General features: G+C 45.7%; 1 protein-coding gene across 2 annotated transcripts in view; it reads right to left on the bottom strand.

The window, feature by feature from the left end:
- Positions 1-4,115: 4,115 nt before the first annotated feature.
- The window catches only part of LOC143829070 (adenylate cyclase type 10-like), a 72,580-nt gene continuing 56,805 nt past the window's right edge, over positions 4,116-19,890 (bottom strand). For both annotated transcript variants that reach the window (XM_077319370.1, XM_077319369.1), the window contains 8 exons: positions 18,204-18,363; positions 16,868-17,072; positions 16,687-16,783; positions 13,283-13,398; positions 10,880-10,997; positions 8,074-8,269; positions 5,713-5,895; positions 4,116-4,388 (listed from right to left, as the gene is read on the bottom strand). In XM_077319370.1, the coding sequence (XP_077175485.1) occupies positions 4,194-4,388; positions 5,713-5,895; positions 8,074-8,269; positions 10,880-10,997; positions 13,283-13,398; positions 16,687-16,783; positions 16,868-17,072; positions 18,204-18,363 (1,270 nt within the window). In that variant the 3' untranslated portion in view covers positions 4,116-4,193. The remainder of the gene's footprint in view (positions 4,389-5,712; positions 5,896-8,073; positions 8,270-10,879; positions 10,998-13,282; positions 13,399-16,686; positions 16,784-16,867; positions 17,073-18,203; positions 18,364-19,890) is intronic.

A 19,890-nucleotide genomic window follows, 5' to 3' on the forward strand; every position in this document is an offset into this window, starting at 1 on the left:
AACTGATTAAAAGTTACAGCTAAGAGTCTTTTAGTTCTTTGCATGGCTGTTATGGCTTTGATGTCAACACTAAATTCAAATTCATTCACAACATGTGTGTATGTCTGTGCCTTTTTTGAGTTTTTTTTTTTAACCGGTAATGGAAATACCCCCCTTCAAGGATCGCTGCCTTGTTGTGGCAAGGGGGCTTGCGTAGTTCAGTGAAGCTATGAGCTATACCGTGCAGGGCCACCCAAGACGGACAGGTCATAGCTGAGAGCTCTGACAAAAGGTGATCCACTGGAGAAGGAAATGGCAAACCACTCCAGTATCTTTGCCATGAAAACTCTATGGACAGTTCCAATAGGCATAACGATATGACGCCGGAAGATGAGCCCCTCAGGTCGGAAGGTGTCCAATATGCTACTGGGGATGAGCAGACGGCTAGTACGAGTAGCGCCAGAATGAATGAAGCGGCTGGGCCAAAGCCGAAAGGACGCTCAGTTGTGGAAGTAACTGGTGGCGAAAAGACAGTCCGATGCTGTAAAGATTTTTATTCCATAGGAACCTGGAACGTCAGATCCATGAATCAAGGCAAGCTGGACGTGGTCAAACAAGAAATGACAAGACTGAACATCGACATTTTAGGAATCAGTGAACTAAAATGGACAGGAATGGGTGAATTTAATTCAGATGACCATCAGGTATACTACTGTGGACAAGAATCTCGCAGAAGAAATGGAGTAGCCTTCATAATCAATAAGAGAGTAGGAAAAGCAGTCTTGGGATACAATCCCCAAAATGACAGAATGATCTCAGTTCGAATCCAAGGCAAACCATTCAACATCACAGTGATCCAGGTCTATGCCCCAACCACTGCTGCTGAAGAGGATGAAGTTGATCAGTTCTATGAAGCCCTACAACACCTTCTAGAAGCAACGCCAAAAAATGATGTGCTTATCATCATGGGGGATTGGAATGCTAAAGTAGGAAGCCAAAAGATAACCGGGATAACAGGCAAGTTTGGCCTTGGAGTACAAAATGAAGCAGGGCACAGGCTGGTAGAATTTTGTCAAGAGAATACAATGGTCATAGCAAACACTCTTTTCCAACAACCCAAGAGACGACTCTACACATGGACATCACCAGACGGTCAACACAGAAATCAGATTGACTATGTGCTCTGCAGCCGAAGATGGAAAAGTTCTATCCAGTCAATAAAAACAAGACCAGGAGCTGATTGTGGTTCAGATCATGAGCTTCTTGTTGCAAAATTTAGGCTTAAATTGAAGAAAGTAGGGAAAAGCACTAGGCCACTCAGGTATAAACTAAATAATATCCCCGACGAATACACAGTAGAGGTGACAAATAGGTTTAAGGAATTAGATCTGATAGACAGAGTGCCTGAAGAACTATGGACGGAGGTTCGCAACATTGTACAAGAGGTAGCAACTAAAACCATCCCAAAGAAAAAGAAATGCAAGTAATCAAAATGGCTGTCTGAGGAAGCTTTACAAATAGCTAAGGCGAGAAGGGAAGTGAAAGGCAAGGGAGAAAGAGAAAGATACACGCAATTGAATGCAGAATTCCAGAGAAAAGCTAGAAGAGATAAGAATGCCTTCTTAAATGAACAGTGCAAACAAATAGAAGAAAACAATAGAATGGGGAGGACCAGAGATCTTTTCAAGAAAAGAGATATAAAGAGAACATTTCATGCAAAGTTGAGTATGGTAAAGGACCAAAATGGTAGGGACCTCACAGAAGCAGAAGAGATTAAACAACGGTGGCAAAATTATACAGAAGAACTATACAAGAGCGAGCTTAACATCCCTGATGACCACAATGGGGTAGTTACTGACCTGGAGCCAGACATCCTGGAATGTGAAGTCAAATGGGCCTTAGGAAGTCTGAGCAACAATAAAGCTAGTGGTGGTGACAGCATTCCAGTTGAACTATTCAAAATCTTAAAAGGACGATGCAGTAAAAGTGCTACACTCAATATGCCAGCAAATTTGGAAAACTCAACAATGGCCACAGGATTGGAAAAGGTCAGTTTACATACCAATCCCAAAGAAGGGCAATGCCAAAGAATGTTCAAACTACCGCACCATTGCACTAATTTCTCATGCTAGCAAAGTTATGCTCAAAATCCTACAAGCTAGGCTCCAGCAATATGTGGACCGAGAACTTCCAGAAGTACAGGCAGGATTTCGAAGAGGCAGAGGAACTAGAGATCAAATTGCCAACATACGCTGGATCATGGAGAAAGCTAGGGAGTACCAGAAGAACGTCTACTTCTGCTTCATTGACTATGCTAAAGCCTTTGATTGTGTGGAGCACAACAAATTGTGGCAAGTTCTTAAAGAGATGGGAATACCAGAGCATCTTATTTGTCTCTTGAGAAATTTATATGCAGGTCAAGAAGCAACAGTGAGAACTGAACATGGAATCACTGACTGGTTCAAAATTGAGAAAGGAGTTCGGCAAGGCTGTATACTGTCACCTTGCCTATTTAACTTGTATGCGGAGCACATCATGAGAAATGCGGAATTAGAGGAGTCGCAAATTGGGATCAAGATTGCAGGGAGAAATATCAACAACCTCAGATATGCAGATGATACCACTCTAATGGCAGAAAGTGAAGAGGAACTAAAGAGCCTGTTGATGCGGGTGAAGGAGGAGAGTGTAAAAGTTGGCTTGAAACTCAACATCAAGAAAACAAAGATCATGGCATCCGGCCCTCTCAATTCCTGGCAAATAGATGGGGAAGAAATGGAGATAGTGACAGATTTTATTTTCCTGGGCTCCAATATCACTGCAGATGGGGACTGCAGCAAAGAAATTAAAAGACGCTTGCTCCTGGGGAGGAAAGCTATGGCAAATCTAGACACCATCCTAAAAAGCAGAGACGTCACCCTGCCAACAAAAGTGCGTTTAGTCAAGACTATGGTCTTCCCAGTTGCAATGTATGGCTGCGAATGTTGGACCATAAGGAAGGCCGAGCGTCAAAGAATTGAGGCTTTTGAACTCTGGTGCTGGAGAAGACTCTTGCGAGTCCCTTGGACTGCAAGGCGAACAAACCGGTCAGTCCTAGAGGAGATCAGTCCTGACTGCTCTTTAGAAGGCCAGATCCTGAAGATGAAACTCAAATACTTTGGCCACCTCATGAGAAGGAAAGACTCCCTGGAGAAGAGCCTAATGCTGGGAGCGATCGAGGGCAAAAGAAGAAGGGGACGACAAAGAATGAGGTGGCTGGATGGAGTCAGTGAAGCAGTAGGTGCAAACTTAAATGGACTCCGGGGAATGGTAGAGGACAGGAAGGCCTGGAGGATCATTGTCCATGGGGTCGCGATGGGTCGGACACGACTTCGCACCTAACAACAACAACAACAATGGAAATACCCATATACTACTCTATTGACATGCCATCTGCCAATTAAAAAAAAAAACCTTTAAGAGTCACCGAACTCTCACTTGGAGGAATGGCTGCTCTAGTCACTTGGCCAGGGAAATGGCTGCAAGGAAATGTAGGGTTTCAAGCCAATGGTTAGCAACTGGTGGAAGGCCAGGAAAGTAGGGGGGGGGAGGGTGTGCGCGTGCCATCAACATGACAGCATGATATCGCTTCTGAAGAAAATCTGGAAATGATGTCATGCCTCTCTAGTTGGAAACTCTACTGTAACACTAAAGAAATTCTGGCAATTTGGGGGTATGTGTGACACCACTTTTGGGTTTTCCATGGAAGAGACATGATGCCACTTTGCTGGTATCAGTTTGTTTTTTTGGGGGGAGGGGGGTCCTTGTAGGAAGTCTAGGACACTACAGCTGTGTGAGAGGGACCAAACATATACAGACCTTCCTAAAAACAGAGCAGCACAGCCCAATTTTGCAGCAATCTTCCCTAAAAAAAATTGCAGCAGAGTGGGTTTGAAAAACCTGAGAAATGCACAGGAAAACCACCATTTGTTATGGTGAGAGGCAGAAGAAGTGCAGCTTTGAGCTTAGGCAGCCTTGTTCTTAATGCAGGCATGCCTTCTGCCAGCCCCGTAGATTGGGAAACTTCTAGGAAGCTGAATGGAGAACCATCAGTAGGCATGCAGATTAGCTGTTATTTAATAAACCCAGTTCAGCCCAAGTTTTGTTATCGAGTGCTTTATTGGTAGGTTAGAGGGTAATTGCCTGTAGATACGAAGAGCTCCCAGGATACTAAAGAACTATGTCATCTGGTCATCAATCTTAGTTTCTGGTGACTCATGGCCAAAATATAGCTCTGGCATCTTCAGCAGATACTTATATTGCTTAATTGGTCCAAAGTCGTCTTCTGACATACCTGGTTTCCACACTGGGAAATTTGGAGCGAACTTTAACCACCAGTCTTCCATGGGCTCCTGTCCAGTGAACCACCACTTCTAAGAGAAATGAGAAATGAGGAAACTGCTCACCCAACCTTCTCAGAGGTCTAGACAAGATTGACCCTTTAGCCCAGGGGTGGCCAAATAGTGGCTTTCCAGACATCTATGGATTACAGTTACCATGAGCCCCTGCCAATTGGCAGGGGCTCATGGTAACTGTAGTCCATGGACAGCAGGAGAGCCAACCTTTGGCCATCTTTGCTTTGTTGTTGCTATTTGTTTAGGATTACATGCTGGCATTTTGATATGTTAAAAAATAAAACACTGCTTATCAAGTGTGTCTCTCCACTTAATTGGAAGCACCAAGCCAGATGGGAGCATACCTACAAAACTGATATGTCAGTGTCCAGATTGTTAATAAACTATCGTGCTGGTTCTGACTACTCCCACAGCACAGGAAGTGACGGCACAGAAATATTTTCAGATGATTTGATACCTGCACTTGGTTTGCTCTTCTTCACCAAAGGGAGCCAGCACTGAGAGCCAGGGCAGGCCTATGCCACTCCATTATCCCCACGCCCCACCCAGTGTCAGAAACAGGGCCGAAACTGGCCTACGCCACTCCATCACCCCACGCTCATCCCAATGCTAGAAACAGGACTGCAGCAAGTCTGTGCGGATCCATCCCCCCCCCCCCCCCGGCCAAGATCAGAAATGGCTCAGCAGCCTACTCCACTGGGGCAGGATCAGGGCTGGGGCAAGCCTATGCTGCACTGCCCCCCACAGAGTTAAGTTAAGATGAGAGTACTAACCTCTCTGGGCTCCAGTTGCTACAACTTACAATGAGCCTTGGCCAGTAAGGATCTGTATGGCTGGGGCCCCTCTCCTTCTAACTTCTCCAGGTCAACATTCACCATTGGGGGTGGGTGGGGGGTTTTGACATGACCTTATATGGTGATTAGGGTTGAGCGCTTCGGTGCCCGAAGCGCCCAGCCCTAATGGTGATATCTTATACTTTTTAATTTTTTTATTTAAAAAAATTAACTAACTCCCACCCTATTGGGGAAATTCTTCCGGGGCTGTCGGGACACTCCAGGGTTTCATGAAGCCCTGGTAGAGAAATCCTGTGATAGATGTGTAAACTTTTAATTTCATGCCATCATTTGAAAAGATTTTTTTCCTAGTATGTTGGAATGTCCAAGTTTTCTTGGCGTTCAGTATTTAAGGGTTTTTGTTTCTGTTTGTGTTGAGTTGCATCCTGGTTTGACAGGGAGCGCTGGAACCTGAGAAGAACTCCTCAAAGGGCAGTGGCCGAAAAAAGGTTGAGTGGCTGACGTAGAGTCCCAAGGAAGGTTGTTACTGCTGGTTCATAAGACCTCACCTGGGAAAGTTCCAGCCAAGATTTCTCCAACATGTTTTCATTACAGTTCTCAAATGCCATATCAAGAAACGTTTCACTCTGTTGATCATTCCCAAGCATCAAATGGACGTAAGCTTTCATGTGGTAAACCCTGGGGTAGTAGACCGGGCTTGTAGAGCACTGGGTCAATATCTGTTCCAAATGCTGGCAAGAGAATAAGGGAGATTGACATCAGGTCGAATCAAGGGCAAAACAAGATGGAAGGTCTAACACAGCCTTTCTCAACTTTTTTACCATTGAGAAACCCCTGAAGCATTCTTCAGGCTTCAAAAAACCCCAGAAATGTAATAAACAGTGGGGTATAAATTCTCCTCAATTCCTTTTGGAATTATTAGCTGGTCTGTTCCCACTGTTGAAAGAGAGGCTACTCAAAGCGCTGTCTGATTTTGGAGCTTAAGTAACGCAGGGAATCATGGGGACCAGGATGGATCTCATAACAAGGGGGAAATAGCAATGAAGAGAAAGTGAAAGTAATCTCTGCAGACTGGCACAGGACTCATGCCACAAGAAAGGAGAGGATCAAGCAAACAAGTGGAATGAGTGACTCAGCCTAGGGTATCCTCTCCCATTTGGGGGGCAGCATTCCTGGAGAAAAAGAGAAAAATAAGGTCTTCTCTATTTACTGGAAGTTCTGACCATAGAATTCCTGGAAGTGACAACAGTAGCTCTAGGAATCACCAGGAACTCTATGGCAAGAACTTCCTATAAGTAAACAAGTTTTCTCTTGCCTTTCCAGGGTGTAAGCTACACGGAGCTTTTATTCCAATCCCAAATCGATTCAGTCCCTGCCATCTCCACTGAATGCGATTTCCATTTTGATTTTGTCCGATTTAAATTTTCCTTCTGCAACAAGCATAATTGATCCTGAGTGACCCTACCTTTATCCTGCAATATTTAGGAGTGGAAATAACCCTCAATATCGCATTGAGAAACCATGAGAAATCATGCAGCTCGCTGGAGCTCCGTGGTAGAGAAAACTTGATTGGCCAAGGCTGCCCAAGTGACAAGCTTGCTTTAAAGGGGAAGCCCCTAATTTCTCAGCAGAAGCCGTAACTTGGATTTTTTTCTCCCTCCTCTCCTGTCGGCAATCCTCTCCCCCCCTTCAAGAAAAGAAAGAAAGGCTGTGCTTGCCTATCCCCTTCCCTTCTGAGCCTCCCTAAGCACGTGCAAAACACTTTTCTGTTTCAATGGGGGGGGGGAAGAGGAAGACCCGAGTTCAAATCGATCTGAATTCAACAGGATTGACAGTGGAATAAACAAAGTGCAGATTCAGCCAAAGATACTGCCACCCCCCCCCATTAGGACTCCATTTACCAATCAGATGAGTGTCAATAGGTAAGGACCACAATTACCTGGACATTTCCCAACATACGCAGGCAAATGGGAACCCTGTCTCCCACTGATAAAAAATGAGTTAAACCTCCTGACTTAATTTTTTTTAAATTTATTATTGTACTTTCCCCTGCCCTTCCCTGAGGGCTCAGGGCAGGTTATAACCGATACAAACACACAATTCTTTATACAAATTTAAAATATAAACAAATCTTAAATTTTAATCACATCACTTATAAATACCATTTCTAAAAATGCAAAAACACAAATTTACAAAAAAAACACAAGAATACTTGCCCAATTCTGCATGGACTACAGGCCTTTGTTATGGCAGAACCCGTAAAGTCAGGTATTCACAAAATATAAATAATCAAATTATATGAACATTTATTGTGCACAATTTATAAAGCGAAGAAGTTAAAAACAGACAAGACCCATAGGCTAACCACTGAAATCACATAACATGCACCATACAATGCTATACCTGACAGGTTTTGACCCCAAAATGGGCCTTCCTCAGAGGCCTGAGCACACTTGTAATACAATAGAGCAGCCTTTCTCACCTTTTTTACCATTGTGAAACCCCTGAAACATTCCTCAGGCTGCAAGTGGCATGATCAGGCAGCCTATGGTTGGGAAGCAGAGCTGTGTAAACACCCACCCGGGACCCCTCCCCTTCCCCTCCCCTCCAGGCTCATCATGGGCTAGTTTTTTGGCGGGCCGGTGTGACCATATATCAGGGGTAGTCAAACTGCGGCCCTCCAGATGTCCATGGACTACAATTCCCAGGAGCCCCCTGCCAGCATTCACTGGCAGGAGGCTCCTGGGAATTGTAGTCCATGGACATCTGGAGGACCTCAGGTTGACTACCCCTGCCATATATGATCGTATCACCTGATAAATGTTTAACAAATTTTAAAAATATACAAAAAATTAACTCCCAGGCTTCTGCTATGACAGAACCACTGTGTGCTTGCCCACACTCCTCACCTTTAGAGTCTTGCCGCGTATCTCACGGACGCTGTCAGGCTTTTCTTCTATACATTTTTGCAGCAGCAGAGCCTCGCATTCCACAAACTTGCAGAATCCATAGTTAGCAAAGAGTGAGCCACTTGTCCTCCTCACCAGCCTTCTGGCCTGTTCAAATGGCCCTTTGAATTTCTCCCAGTAATGAAGTCTGGCAAACCTTGATGTGCAAGACAGACCCACAGGAATCGCTTTCTAGGTAAGAGGAGACTGGGCCCTTCCCTTTCGGAATATACCTGGATCATTTATCTGGCCCCAAGAACCTCATGCTACAAATTATAGCATCCTAGGCCCAAGGCTGAGGGGTGAGGCAGCCTGCCCACATGCCTATGGATGCCTACACACCTCTAGCTGAGATCTAGGGATCCCCCCGAATTAAAGCTCACATCCAGACTGCAGAGATCAGTTCCCCTAGAGAAAACGGGTGCTTTGTAGGGTAGACTCTATGGCAGGGGCGGCCAGACTGTGGCTCTCCAGATGTCCATGGACTACAATTCCCATTATCCCCTGCCAGCATGTGCTGAGGTCTTTGTCCTCCCTGCGCTCCATCCTCAACTCTCCAGGACTTTCCCAACTTGGATCTGACAACTGTACCCCTCCCACTTCCCTTTAATCTGGAGATGAGCTATAATTCCAGGGATGCCCATGTCCCACCTGGGAACTGGCATCCCTACCATGGCCATTTGTGGCAGTGGAAGATCTCCAGGTGCCATCTGGAAGTTACAACAAAAGCCAAAGAAAAGGGGAAGGAAAAAACAAACAACAATTGAATTAAGAACCAGAAGGTTAAAGAAATCCAACTTTAAGGTCCCATTAATGCTGTATGTCAAAATATAATACATGTGTTATATGTAAAATGCATGTATTTATTACGAATAAATTAAAAACACTTGTAGGCTCAAACAATAACCTCAAATCAGAATCCTGCCATTATATCAAATATAGAACTAATGTGACCCTGACTGTACACATTTTGGTCAAACAGCCTTTTTAAGTGGTCAAGCACAGTAATTAGCAATGGCTCCCCATTGCAATATTGATACAATAGTTTCCAAAAAGTGGACCAAGAAGAAATTGTTATCACCTTCAAGGCCATTTGGGATCAAGGTCCTGCGTACCTCAAGGACCATCTGCTTGCTCAGAGCCCCTGAGGAGCAACTTGCTCCAACAGACTGGTGATTCCTGGCCCCAAAGACGTTCACCTGGCCTCAACCAGAGCCTTTTTGTCCGTGGCCTCAACCTGATGGAACGAACGCTCCAACGAAATAAGGGCCCTACTGGAACTCAAACAGCTCCATAGGGCCTGCAAAACGAAATCTCCTGCCAGACTGCGGACGGCAATGAGGGCCTCCCTGTAACCTGGTACCTTTGTCAAGCAACTTTGATGACCCACACGCCTCTAGCCTACAGCTGCTATTTAGCCATTGCAGTTCCCTCCTGATTTGCTGCAGATGCCCCAGTGTACATTGTTCCTAAACTTTGATTGGTGTTTGACTGCTCATGACTGTTATGTTTTCTTGTTCATATTGTTGCACTTTCTTGGCAAGGGCCAGCTTGGTGTAGTGGTTAGGAGTGTGGACTTCTAATCTGATGAGCTGAGTTTGATTCCTCGCTCCTCCACATGCAGGCACCTGGGTGACCTTGGGCTCGCCACAGCACTGATAAAGCTGTTCTGACCAAGCAAGAATATCGGGGCTCTCTCAGCCTCATCTCCCTAACAGGGTGTCTTTTGTGGGGAGAGGAAAGGGAAGGCGAATGTAAGCCACTTTGAGACTCCTTCGAGTAGAAAAAAGCGGCATGTAAGAACCAACTCTTCTCTGCTTCTGCTTCTGCTGTTTCGTGTCCACTACCCTGGGATGTCACAGTGAGGGGCAGTATATAAACTGAATTAATTAATATTGTCAATATCTGTGACACAAGGACGAGATATAATTCCAGAGGTCTCATGAACTTCTCTCCTGGTTAAGTGCACCTGTCTGGGATGGTAGTATGCCATCCTATCCTGGTCCAAGGAAATATCGTGCAAATGCACTATGGAGCCAGTGTTTGGCAGTCCCATCTGGAGGCTGGCAGCCCTAGATTTATAGCTAAACAAGAAACCCGTGAGAGGGAAACGTACAACAAAAGTTACAAACTCTCTCCCATGTTTGAAGGGAGTCTGTGCCTGTTAACACCTCTGAGATGAGATACCATTGGAATTCTCAGGAAGATTTAGAATTTGAAAGCATATGTTTCATTCTAGATAAGCTAGTCAAAAGGGATTCTGGATAAGCAAATTAAAAAATGAAAGGGAGCCTTTACTGAAACTCTTACTACAACAAAATACTTGGAACTTTTGTTAAACATTTACCTCTCCATGGTCTTCATGCTTAACTACCTATACTGTGTGGTCAATTTATTTTTTGTGATTTTAACCCTAGATTTGTAGCTGCGTGAGCTATGGCCATCCCTTCATGAGACACAAGAATGTCTATCCAGACGTGATCAAGCTAGATACAGTGGCACAGAGAACAATTCAGGGCTACTCCCCTTGGGGACTGTGAGGCAGGCACTCCAGAACGCAAAACAGGTATCCTAGCAAGCACTCCTATGACATTAAGATGAAACACTCCTGCCACAGGTATGAGAACCCATTTCTGCGACTGCCCAGAAAATAGTGACCTGTGCATGCTAGCTCACAGTGCCAAAATAACGCCTCAGGCGATGATGTTGTGTTTGCACGACAACTCCAGGATCGGGAGGGAAAACACAAGCTGCTTTGAAACGTTACCAAATTGCCATGGAAGAATACAGGCCGAGCATGATGCCGCTTTGAGACATAAGGATGCAGTTGGCTGCGTTGGCGTGGATGAAGTCCAGGCAGAACTCAAACGGCTTATAGGAAAAACCTGCCAAAGAATACCCGCATCAGTGAACAAGCATCCCTGGCTGAAGCAACCAATGTCCTGTAAATTATGTGAGAGGGAGCATTAAGAAAATCATTAAAAGACAGCCCTTCTCCTGCTGCTTGAGAGCAGTTCATGAACTGTCCAAGAATGACAAAAATTGAACTATTTAAGCTGCATGGAGGCCGAAGGCTCACATCTGCCAGGCCCGCCTCACGAATGGGGGCGTCGTAATGCCTAAACTATATATAAGGCCTTTGTAGGCAACATACAAAGAAAGCCAATGGACAGTACTCAATGGACAATACACAAAACAGATAAAATGCCTAACTATGTAAACACACACATGCCTGAGTTAAGAGTTCACTGGGTAAATCTTGCTTGGATGGGAAGGATGTTCCACTCTCTGACTGGACCCAAAAGAGAACCCTTGAAAATATGGGCTGAAAGGCGTTATGCTTTTGTCGGTCCAGGTGACTCAGGAAAGGAGATATCTGAAGATACTTAAAACATTTAATTACCCAGACACCATGTGTCCTTGGGGTTTCCTGTAGCTTCATCTTATATGTTTTCACAGCTGTTTGTGTGTGGAACAATCCCTTTTATTATTTGTATACTCAGACTTTGAGAGGGGGTTATGCCCCCTATGAGCCAGCCCCTTTAAATTCAAAATACCATATAGAGCTGAGAAAGCGGTTTGTTCTTGGGGCGTATGCATACACAAATCAATATTCAAAGGGTACTGATATTTATTGTTGCATCTCTCCAAAGGAAGATTTTAACTAATAAACGATTACCTCAGCATCTAAGGGGGTGGTTCCAAAATAGTGCAGTGTTGAAAATGTAATTAATTAGTTATGTGTCAGGTGCAGAAATGACAGTAAAAGTGTCAGAATGGAGAAATTCTCAATTGACTCTCCACCATTCAAGGACAGATCTTTGTGACAGATGAAGATATTCACTGTCCTGGAGAAGTCTTATATGATACATTCGGGGGGGGGGGGGATGACTAAATGACTAAAGATATTTCTGGGATAGATTCAAATGAGTAACCGTGTTGGTCTGAAGTAGCACAACAAAATCAGAGTCCAGTAGCACCTTTAAGACCAACAAAGATTTATTCAAAGCATGAGCTTTTGAGTGCTTGCACGCCTTGAATAAATCTTTGTTGGTCTTAAAGGTGCTACTGGACTCTGATATTTCTGGGGTGCAAGAAGCTGTGATGTATAAAGATGCATAATGCACACACAGGGATTCCAATGACAATCATAAACCAATGGAACACTGCGATTTGAACAAGCTCCACATTTCTAACCCTGCTTCCTCAAGGTGGAGCACACATTAGTGGATGTACACTATGTGCACTTCAAAGCATGTATATGGACCATGAACGAATGGGGTGAAATTAATTAAAAAGAAATTCCATCTAAACATCCGGAAGAAGTTCCTGACAGTTAGAGCGGGTTCTCAGTGGAACAGGCTTCCTTGGGAGGTGGTGGGTTCTCCATCTTTGGAAATTTTTAAACAGAGGCTGGATAGCCATCTGACGGAGAGGCTGATTCTGAGAAGGCAAAGGGGTGGCAGGTTACAGTAGATGAGCAATTGAGATGTGAGTGTCCTGCATAGTGCAGGGGGTTGAACTAGATCAGTGGTCCCCAACCTTCATCTGGTCGGGGACCGCCTCCGGGGGTGGGGGAGAGCCAGCAGTTGCTCATAAACGTGCATGTGCGTTTTGGCCACTAGGTGGCGCTAACACACATGCGCAGAGTTGCAGTGCATGCATGTTTTGGCCACCAGGGGCGCAAACGCACATGCGCGGCAGTTCCGCGCGTGCGCGTTAGTGTCACTGGCGGGCCGGCTGCCGCTCCAGCTGCCGCACCAGCTGCCGTGCCGGCCTCTTTCCCCCTTCTCGCTGCAGGGGGGGAGGCAGGCGCGGCCACTAGCGGCCCGGTACGATGGCCTTTGTGGCCCGGTACCGGGCTGCGGACCGGGGGTTGGGGACCCCTGAACTAGATGACCCAGGACGTCCAACTCTATGATTCTATGATTCTATGAAAGGAGCCAACTTGGTGTAGTGGTTAAGGGCAGTGGCTTCTGAAGGAGACAGTGTGATTCAGTGATTCTCAACTTTTTTACCAAATACAAGCCTCAACCCATCTCCCCTCCAGTCGCTTCTTTGCCCACTTTACACCAGTATACTTTGATAACATCTTCCAGTTTAAAATGTTAGTCTCCTGTTTAAACAGACTTGTGGATCGGGCTCATAAAGATAAGCACCCAGGACGTACCAGCATGGAGCAAGAGATCCAGACATGCGGAAATGAAGTAAGCTTTGCCGATGACGTTGTCATCTCGAAAGGAGAGATCCTCCAGCCAACTTAGCACGTGTACAGCTTCTTCATGCCTATAGTAGAACAAAGGCGGGAAAGCAGGGAGCGGGGAACCCTCTGTTGGATTACAGCAAATCAATTCTTAAAGAGGACTGGCTTGTCAAATGACTAAAGTGAGGCTATCTACTTTGGCTCCATCATCAGAAGAAAAGACTCACTGGGAAAGGCAGCGATGCTAGGAATGGAGGAAGGCAGCAGGTCAAGAGGGAAGGCTCAACATACGGGCAGAGAGTTACAGTCTGTCTATTTCTTCTTGAATCAAAACATTCTAGAAGGGCGTTTACATTAGCAAGAAGTAGGACTCTGCCCCCTGGAATACTAGTAGGGTAACATGAAAAAATCCCATATGCACAGAGATTCTGTGCAGGTCCAAAAAGTAGGGTTGGTTTATCCATGTAGCATGTGCTATGGGCCCCGTGCTTCCAGGGCCCCCACACTGTGCCTTCCTCCCATGGATCAGGGCTGCAGTCTCTCCCCCATTTCCCCTCTTTAAGGGCACTCAGAGGGACACCTCATTCCATTGTTGGGGGGCCCTCCACCCCCAATCTGGCTGCTCCTACTGCAACTGTACTCAGTTAAGGCCCCGCAATCCTTAAACCATTCCTGCCACAAAGGGAAGTAGACTCAACTGAACATATGCCCTTCAACTGTGATTTTTATAATCAGATCCAGAAATAAACCATTGAGCCATTGGTGGAATGTTTCCCTGGTCGGTGAAATAAAATCAGCCTTGAATATCTTTTGTCTGATAAAAACAATCAGACTACATGCCAAGTGGGTAGATTCTGAAGATATAAGAAAAATGTGGAAATTTGTAAGTGAAAGATGATTGTATAAGGCGCTTTACGTCAGAATTGGTAGAATTTACATTAAAAAAAATAATTTTATTAATTTGTTTTATCATTGTATTCATTTGTTTTAATTATCCAAATAGTTGATTGTCCACCTATGTTTTATTTGTATTGTTTTTATCGAAATTGTATTGGTTTTAATGGTTGTGAGCCACTGTGAGCAAAATGGGCTGGGAAATCTAATTACTAGAAATCTAATAAATAATATGTTTTTGTACATATCTAGATTGAGTGTCCTTAAACATAAAAGATGACTGGGGAAGGCACTGGCAAACCACCCCGTATTGAGTCTGCCATGAAAACGCTAGAGGGCGTCACCCCAAGGGTCAGACATGACCCGATGCTTGCACAGGGGATACCTTTACCTTTTACTTTAAACATAAAAGATGTTATTGTTATGTATGGGTGATTTGATCAGATCAAAGACCAAAAGAAATATTTGTTGTTGTTGCTCAGGCCTTGGAGGTCATTATTTCACAGGGTTACTCTAAGTTAGAAGTGACATGATGGATCATCACACGCACACATGGCCCACCTCCTCTGCAAATGCGGAGCTGGTGGAAACCATTATGTCACCAGCCCACCTAGCTTTCTACAGTCCTTAGGAGAACCCTCAGTACATGAGGGTCGACTGAGAACCATGAGGTTGCAACAGAGGAATCAGTCTTGCAGGATCATCAAACGTCCTGTTGGAAATCAGGAACTGTTTCCTCCACTCCAGAACAAATGGGTTTGGTGATTCCAGGAGCCTTCACCTTCTCCCATAACATCCATCCAGGTGCGTAGCCATGTGGGTCTGAAGCAACAGAACAAAGTTTGAGGCTACTGACACCTTTAAGACCAACAAAGCTGAATTCTGCATATAAGGTTTTGTGTGCTTGCGCATGAAACGTTCTGCCCAGAATTTGACTTTGTTGGTCCTACAGGTGCCACAGGACTCAAACTTTGTCTTGTTACAGATGTTAAAATTTGCACCCTTCATCTATGCTCAACGGTTGGAGGAGAGGCTGTGACTCAGGTTTCAGCCCCTAATTTGCAAGCAGAAGGTCGCAGGTACAATCCCTAGCATCTCCTTCTAAGAGGACTGAGTAGAAAACAATCTCTGACTGATCCCATGGAGAGATGCTTCCAGTTGGCCATACTGACTTTGACAGGCCAGTGGTGCTCCCCTTGCCTTAGACCAGGGGTAGTCAAACTGCGGCCCTCCAGATGTCCATGGACTACAATTCCCAGGAGCCCCCTGCCAGCATTCGCTGGCAGGGGGCTCCTGGGAATTGTAGTCCATGGACATCTGGAGGGCCGCAGTTTGACTACCCCTGCCTTAGACAGTGGGGGCACAAGAAATAAAGCTGGTGGGTGGCACATGGGAGGCTCGCTTGGCGTTGGGAGCCAGCTTGGTGTAGTGGTTAAGAGAGGCATTTTCTAACCTGGCGAGCCAGGTTTGATTCCCCGCTCCTCTACATGCGGCCAGCTGGGTGACTTTGGGCTCGTCCCAGCCCTGAATACTGCTGCTCTCACAGACCACTTCTGCCACCAGGGCTTTCTCAGCCTCACCTACCTCAAAGGTTGTCTGTTATGGGGAGAGGAAGGGAAGGCGACTGTATGCCGCTTTAAGACTCCTTTGATTAGTGAAAAATGGGGTATAAAACCTGACTCTTCTTCTTCTAGATGTTGACACTCACCGAGTCAGGCTGCAAGCAGAGACATAAGGCGCCACCTTGCAAAGGCCAAGTGTCCGTGCTTTGTGGATTTATAAAATGAGGCAAAGAGCAGATAGGAAGACGGATGTGGCAACGAAGGAGTGAAAGCCATATGAGACTGTGCTCATTCAAATTGCCTTTTAAAATGAATGATGGAACGTCTGCAAAGGGTTTATGCATGCTCAATAAACAAACCAAAAAAAGCCAGCGCACAAATACCTCTGTGCTGGTCGCAGCTGCTGTGCATGCCATGAGCCGAACTGGCGGCATTCCTGTCTAGAACCCACTGCAGAACTTTCTTAAATCCAGGGATTCTATGGCAGATACACCAGCAGGTGAAGCGAAAAGGGTTCTCTGAAGGTAGACATTTCGAAATTGGCAGATAGGATCCGAATTAATGGGGTTCAACTACATGTGAATGGTAGTGGCTAGATATCAGGGGGAGAATTTTCCACAGTCAGAGTAGGTCAGCAGTGAGGGGGACCTCCCCACCGCCTGAGGCAGCCTATTCTACTGCTGAGCTACTCTCTGACCCCCCCCCCCCCGATATCTAGCTGGTACTGTTCTACATGTAGTTTAAACTCATTTCTTTGAGTAGTTGGGCAGTGGAATGGGTTGCCTAAGGAGGTGGTGAGCTCCCCCTCTGGCAGAGACTTCTCATGGAGGCTTAATGAGTAGGGGGTGGGCCTAGATGGCTTGTATGGTCCCTTCCAACTCTATGGTTCTATGACTCCATCGATATGCAAAGTACCTGTTGCTGAGAAAAAGAGCGCTGAAGAGGTGTGCTAGAGTGCTGTAGTCGAGTTTAAATTTCTTCAGCTGCACACACATCTGGTGCCCTCGATACCCTGCAAAGAAAGCCAGGCCTGAAATTGTCCTCCCTCTGAGGATACTGAAGTCCTCATCAGTTGGGTGCTGTCAAGCAGACTTACCCAACTGAATGGCCAAAGGCAGGTTCCCCAAGCACAGTTTCATGTAGGCTAAAGACACCACCAGTTTGGCTATTGTGACTAGTTCTCCTCCGACAATCCCAAGGTGCGAACTGCGTTCGATGACCATCGCCTCGTACTTCATCCAGTCCTGTTGACGGCCTATCATCTGACAGCAGAGTGAGAGCTCCATGTAAGCGGAGACGATCTGTGATGTTGCAAACGAGAAAACAACAACGGTGTTCAGCTGGAAATCTCTGTAAGGGGACACTTGCAGCTGAATTAAAAGAGGCTTGTTAAGTGGGAAGCTGCAGCAACAAGCTTGTGTAAAAACTTTTTTTCTTTAATTGCAGGATTAGGGTCTGATGTTGGAGAAAATATGTATCTTACAATGTCTGAATGACAGCAGAAATGTTTTCTTCATCTTTGGGAATCTGCATATATGTCTTGTATGTGTCTGCAAACATCTGCTTGTGACAATGAGCCACCACCATCATTTAGAGATGAAACCAGATGTCTTACAAACAGACCTAGAAATATAAAAATATGAGTCTGTGCCCTACAGCTCTTTGCATGGTGTAGTGCGGGGGTAGTCAAACTGCGCCCCTCCAGATGTCCATGGACTACAATTCCCAGGAGCCCCTGCCAGGGAACGCTGTTAAGTTCTTTGTCTCCAGATTGCTACTCTTAAGGGCAGTTTCCTGCTTCTTTTCGGAAGCCACAGTCCTAGTTTATCTCCCTCTCTCAGTTAGGCATGTAGTCAGCTCCTGTCTCTGTCTTTCCTCTGCACTATCAAGTATGGTAGTTCTTTAATAAACCTTTTTCCTATTCTTAAATCAGGGTGTGCAACCTTACTGCCTTATTTACTCTGCTAACATCTACTATATGTTGAAGACTAGGAAGTTAGCAGGATACTTTGAAAACGGCCTATCAACTGATATTTTCTGTAAGGATTTCCTAAGACCCGCGGGAGATTGTCTGGCACACCCACACGTTCTCCCTTGGAAAAACAAAAGGCCAAACGTTGGGATGAGGTGGGGTGCTGCGCTAAGAAGAGTCGGAAGGTAAGAAGAGTTGGCATGTAAATGGAAACAGAATGCTATTTTGTATCAAACTGGATGACATACTTTGGTGTTAAATCCCTTAGTGGTTATTTACATGTAGATAACATTGTTGAAACAGCAACCAGTTTTGCTATCTGTAGACATTAAATGCCGCTCACAACAAGCTGCAGGTTTTTCTGCTTTGGTGATCCCGGCTGTTCCCCATCTTGCCTCTTGCAAAGGCGAGAAAGCTGCCCGAGTCAGGCAGAAGAGTGCTTTGGCTTAGATGGGCATACCTGGCATTCGTCGTGGGACTCCTCTGCACAGTTGACCATCATCAGAGCCGCCAAGTGGGCCAGCTTCTTACTGTTTATGGAAGGGTCCAGGCTGAAGATCTGCCACAGCAGAGAAAAGCAGTGGCACTGCTGATTCAGAACAGCCAGCCTTTTCTCGTTGCTACAAAACACATCACAACCTGTCAGCGTTATTTCGTAATGGAATTGCAACCAGTGGGACAGACTGCGAGGAATTTGTTGATGAGGTTTGAGCGGGTAAAGAGGGGATGCAGGAATATCTCAGCATCGATAAAGACCAATGATAGTTATTGGCATTACAGATGTTGGGTCACGTGATCTTAACAACATCATATGGGCCTCCCGTGGACACCCCCCCCCCGGATTATGTTCCCTGATAGGCTATATAGGAACCTCGCAGTGATGCTGAGCTGTTGTGCTGTTGCGATTTTTAATACAGTGACTTCTATTGTTTTCAAGTTTTTAATATTCATGTTTTATACTAGCTGCAAAGCCTGTTCCTAAGGTTGGGCTTTGAAAGGCCCCCCCCCGTGCCCCCCCCACTACTTAAGGTGGCTTTGGGCCACTCAGCCTCTGGAGCAGCTCGCAGCCAAATCAAATGGTGCAGGTAGGAGCTGGCCAGCTCATCAGCAGGGCTGGAATAGAGCTTGTTAGCAGGCTGCATGGAGGTCATTAGCATGGGCGGGACAGAGGTTGTTAGCACAGGGCTTGGACTGAGCTGGTTAGCAGCCCAGGACAGAGCTTGTTAGCAGCCCCAGACAGAGCTCGTTAGCAACCTGGAGGGCTTGCCCCCTCCATCACCACCCTTCGCCCAGGGACCTCTCCCCTGACCTGCTGCTGGCTCCAGTAGCGGGGCATGTCTGATAGCAAAGTGGCTAGCATTCAGGAATGGGGGGGGGAGCTGTAGGGGCAGGGCCAATCAGCTTCGCTGGCTGCACCCTTCTTGGCCCTATTCCAACTCGGACACCCCGGAAAAGTTCCACCCCCCCAGGCTGTGTCACAAATATTAAGAGGGACAATGGATAAGAATAGGAATGTGAATGATTTGTTGTACACTGCCCAGAGCCACAGGGGAAGGGTGGTATAAATTAAATAAACAATAATGATCTGTGGCTCATACGGACCTTGAAGCTTTATAGGTGGTGCTCACTATGGCTTGGATCCAGTATTATTTATTGATTATATGACCTGTGTGCACCATTGAGACATAGGGAGGAAGTTTGCCATGGCCTGCACGAATGTCACAGCCCTGGTCTTCCTTGGAGGTCGCTCTTCTGAGCGCAAGCCAAGGCCAACCCCTGATTAGCTTTCGAGATCTGATGAGATTGGCTTGCCTGGGCTATTCAGTGATGTGCAAGTAGAAAAAATGACAACTCTAATAATAGCCATTATTTTTCTAATCCTCTTTCCTGTGAGGTTCAGGGTGGGTAACATCAGTTTATAAAACAGCCATACGTAGCATTTTAAAATATTTTAAAACAGTTAAACCTCACACGTTGTCTGTTGTGGGGAGAGGAAAGGGATGGCAAATATAAGCCACTTTGAGACTCCTTCGGATAGGCATATAAGAACCAACTCTTCTTTTTCAAAAGAACTGATTGTCTTTGAAGAACTTTGGTGGTCTGTGTTTACCGAATCCACACACTTCAGACATGTATCTAGGATGTGG

This window comes from Paroedura picta, chromosome 2 (assembly GCF_049243985.1).
Source record: "Paroedura picta isolate Pp20150507F chromosome 2, Ppicta_v3.0, whole genome shotgun sequence".
In the NCBI taxonomy this organism is placed as follows: Eukaryota; Metazoa; Chordata; class Lepidosauria; order Squamata; family Gekkonidae; genus Paroedura; species Paroedura picta.